Raw genomic sequence first — 3,013 nt, 5'->3', positions numbered from 1 at the left:
AGAATACAGTTACTGCTAAACAAACATTAGGTCCCTTCCTTTTCTCTTCTCTTTTGAGGATGCTGTAAATTATATATTCTCCACAAAAGAATATGCAAATTCCCAAGGAAAGTAAGACCCAAGGAGAAGTGTAATGAACTCCAAGAGGCAATGACTTTTGTACATGATCCGTGGACCCAAGTATACCCAATGATGGTGAAATCTAGTTTAAGACAATGGGTTCCAGCGCCAAATCTGTGATTTTTTTTTAATTGTATAAATGCAACTAAATTGCTTAACTTTTATGAGCCTCAATTTCCACACGTGTACTCCAGAGTTGTGATGAAGAACAAGTGAAATAATGTACAAGTATGTAACACTCTTTGGGAACTAGGCTACTAAACTAAAGTTACCTTATGGTAGGGGATGGTTCTTGTTAGTACTGTCAGGAAGCCGAGACATGAACCTAGACTCTGTACATACTGGGGAAGCAATGGAAAAGAACAAAAACTGCTCCTCTCTAGCATCCAAGAAAAGAATCAAATATTTAAAATCTAAATATCAAAAGGCAGAATGTTTATGACAGTTTAAGTTTAGTTTAAAACAAAATTACCAGTGGAACTCTTACCTATCTTTTTGTTCTTCATCTGTAAAGTGATCATTTAAGAAAGGTGTTCCAAATACTCCAAGGAGGGTATCGTGGCCTTTCTTATCGGCAGTGTGATACACTCGAGAAGCCAGGCGCAAGTCTATGGGCAACTCCCGGGCTGGGACAGTGGTGCACAGATCATGAAGGTGAGGAGTGGAGTCGTTTTGTGGCATTCTGTACCAGAGAAAATAAAGTGAGCTTCTTTTATCATTTTGTGGTCATCAGATATAAAATGATTTATATTGACAGTTTAGTTTAAGATCTAAAGAGCATATATTAATGTAAGAGATCCAGATTTAAAGCTATAATAATGGTTTAACAAATATAATATCACAATCTCAGGCCATTGTCCAGAACTTTAAACTCGTATCCAACTGCCTGCTGAATATCTCAACCTCCATGTCCTACGGACACCTCAGAATCAACAGATCTAAGAGCAAACTCGTTAGCACCCACCCCTAAACCTTTTTTCTCTGAATTCTGTAACTCAGTCTGGAAACCATATCTAGCCATCATGCATTACTCTTTTGCTACTCTGCTTAAATGCTAATATCCCTAAAGAAGGAGAAAAGTATAGTACAATATTTGTTAACTAGCACTGATAAAAACCTTGGCTCTCTAAGTCACTGTGGCATCTCCCTTCCCACTCTGCTGGACCTTGCCTCTCTCCTGACTTTCCAAAGTAGGGAAAAGGGCATGAAGATCTGTTTTCTTAATCTCCAGCACCACTTGCCACCCGATCAACAAATACTTACTGAGCACCTACTATGTGCCAGGCTCTGTGCTAGGTGCTTTATACACATTTTCTCTAACTCCCACAATGAAGCTATATTAGAGGCATCATTATTCTTGTTTTGAGGCAGGCTTATTTTGGATAAGTCACAAAATTAATGGGTGACTACTAGGGGGGGATCCAAACACAATGTTGCTGGCTATAAGCCAAATTTCTTGCCTATTAATTAATGACTCCTGACTGGAAGTGGCCCTCGTCCGATACTACTATTCCATCCCCACCTCCCAACTAAAGCTATAATCTTACATCAACCAAATGACTTTCTTTTCATCAAATCAAATAAAATCAACTTTAGATCTTTAAATTGTGTTCTCTTACGACCTCCAAGTCGCAGCTGACAATATTGATGACTCTTCTTGAAACTGCTCTTTCTCTGTGAGCTTTATTAAGCCTGCACTATCCAGTTTTCCATCTACCCCCCAAACTCCTCATAATCTGACTTAAGTCACTGGTTTTTCCTTCTCTGGCTTCCAAACTGGGTGTGGCTTCTAAGGTTTAACTTTACTTTCTACATTGGAAAAAGCACCTTTGGTGTTTCAGCTATTCCTGAGAGCTCTAGTCTCACCCCCAGTATCACTATCTCACCTAGATTCTTCATCATGAAGAGTGAAAACATCTTTGACTCCTTCCTCCTTCACCTGCATATTCACCACAAAACTGAGTTTCTTCCCACACAAGGTTGCTCCAGTGTGCTCCTTCTCCATACTCACTGCCAGCTCCCCCCACAACAAGGACCTCATCACCTCAGCCTGTACAGGCAAGGGTTTTCTAGTTGACTTAAGCCCTGCACCCTCTGTCTCTTCCCCCCTGTAAAATTCTACCAGATTGATCTTAAATTCTACTTTACCCAGCACAATGGTTCTTTGTTGCTTGCCGCATCTGTCTAATGTCCTCTCTCTAAGTTTCAGGGCTCCTGGCATCTGGCCTCACTTCTAGCATAGTGGTTAAGAGTGTAGACTCTGGAGTCAGACTGCCTGGGTCCAAATCCTGTTTAAAATTCTCACTTGGTCATAAGCAATTCAATTAATTTCTCTATACTGTAGTAAGTTATGAATAACAACATTAGTGCATGCTGGATAAAGTTGCTTTAAGAAAGAAGAGTGAATGCATTTAGACAATGTCTCTCACATGGTAGATGTTAGCTACTATCATTAGCTTCCAGGACAAATCACAGGGCTAGACCTGTTAGTTCCTTCAGTTATGGATTGAATGCTGTCTACCCTTTTGTCCATGTCTAAACATCCTTCAAACAATATCTCAAAAACAGACTTCTCTGCAAAGTTTATCTTTTTATTTCTTTTTTACAACTGTCTCTTTTCATACATTGTCCTAGTCTTGTGCCACCTATTTTGACCCCTTATCTAGTGCATTAATGCCAGTCTGTCCACTGACTGCTCCATGTGTCTAGGACTGCCTTAGAGAACAGCACAGTATGGAACATACGGACTTGAGAGTTGGCTGAGCCTGGTTCAGAATTTCAGTTCTAACACTTGCAGACTGTATTACTGGCTCCTCTGAAAGCCTTCTGAAAAATGAGAATAAAAATCCCTAACTCTTGCCTTTGTAAGAATTGATAAAAATAACAGAGATCA

The 3,013-nt window shown here is 39.8% G+C and overlaps 1 protein-coding gene across 1 annotated transcript in view; it reads right to left on the bottom strand.

Moving 5' to 3' along the window:
- Window positions 1-603: 603 nt before the first annotated feature.
- Window positions 604-3,013, bottom strand: part of LOC105821278 — a 99,260-nt gene continuing 96,850 nt past the window's right edge. Inside the window, 2 exon segments of the mRNA XM_012657961.1 lie at window positions 604-802; window positions 2,007-2,170. Of these exon segments, the coding sequence (XP_012513415.1) occupies window positions 604-802; window positions 2,007-2,170 (363 nt within the window).

The sequence above is a fragment of the Propithecus coquereli genome, unplaced genomic scaffold (assembly GCF_000956105.1).
Source record: "Propithecus coquereli isolate 6110/MARCELLA unplaced genomic scaffold, Pcoq_1.0 Scaffold116, whole genome shotgun sequence".
Taxonomy (NCBI): Eukaryota; Metazoa; Chordata; class Mammalia; order Primates; family Indriidae; genus Propithecus; species Propithecus coquereli.
Note: the sequence above shows the minus strand (reverse complement) of the source record. Positions and strands in the feature narration are given on the sequence as shown.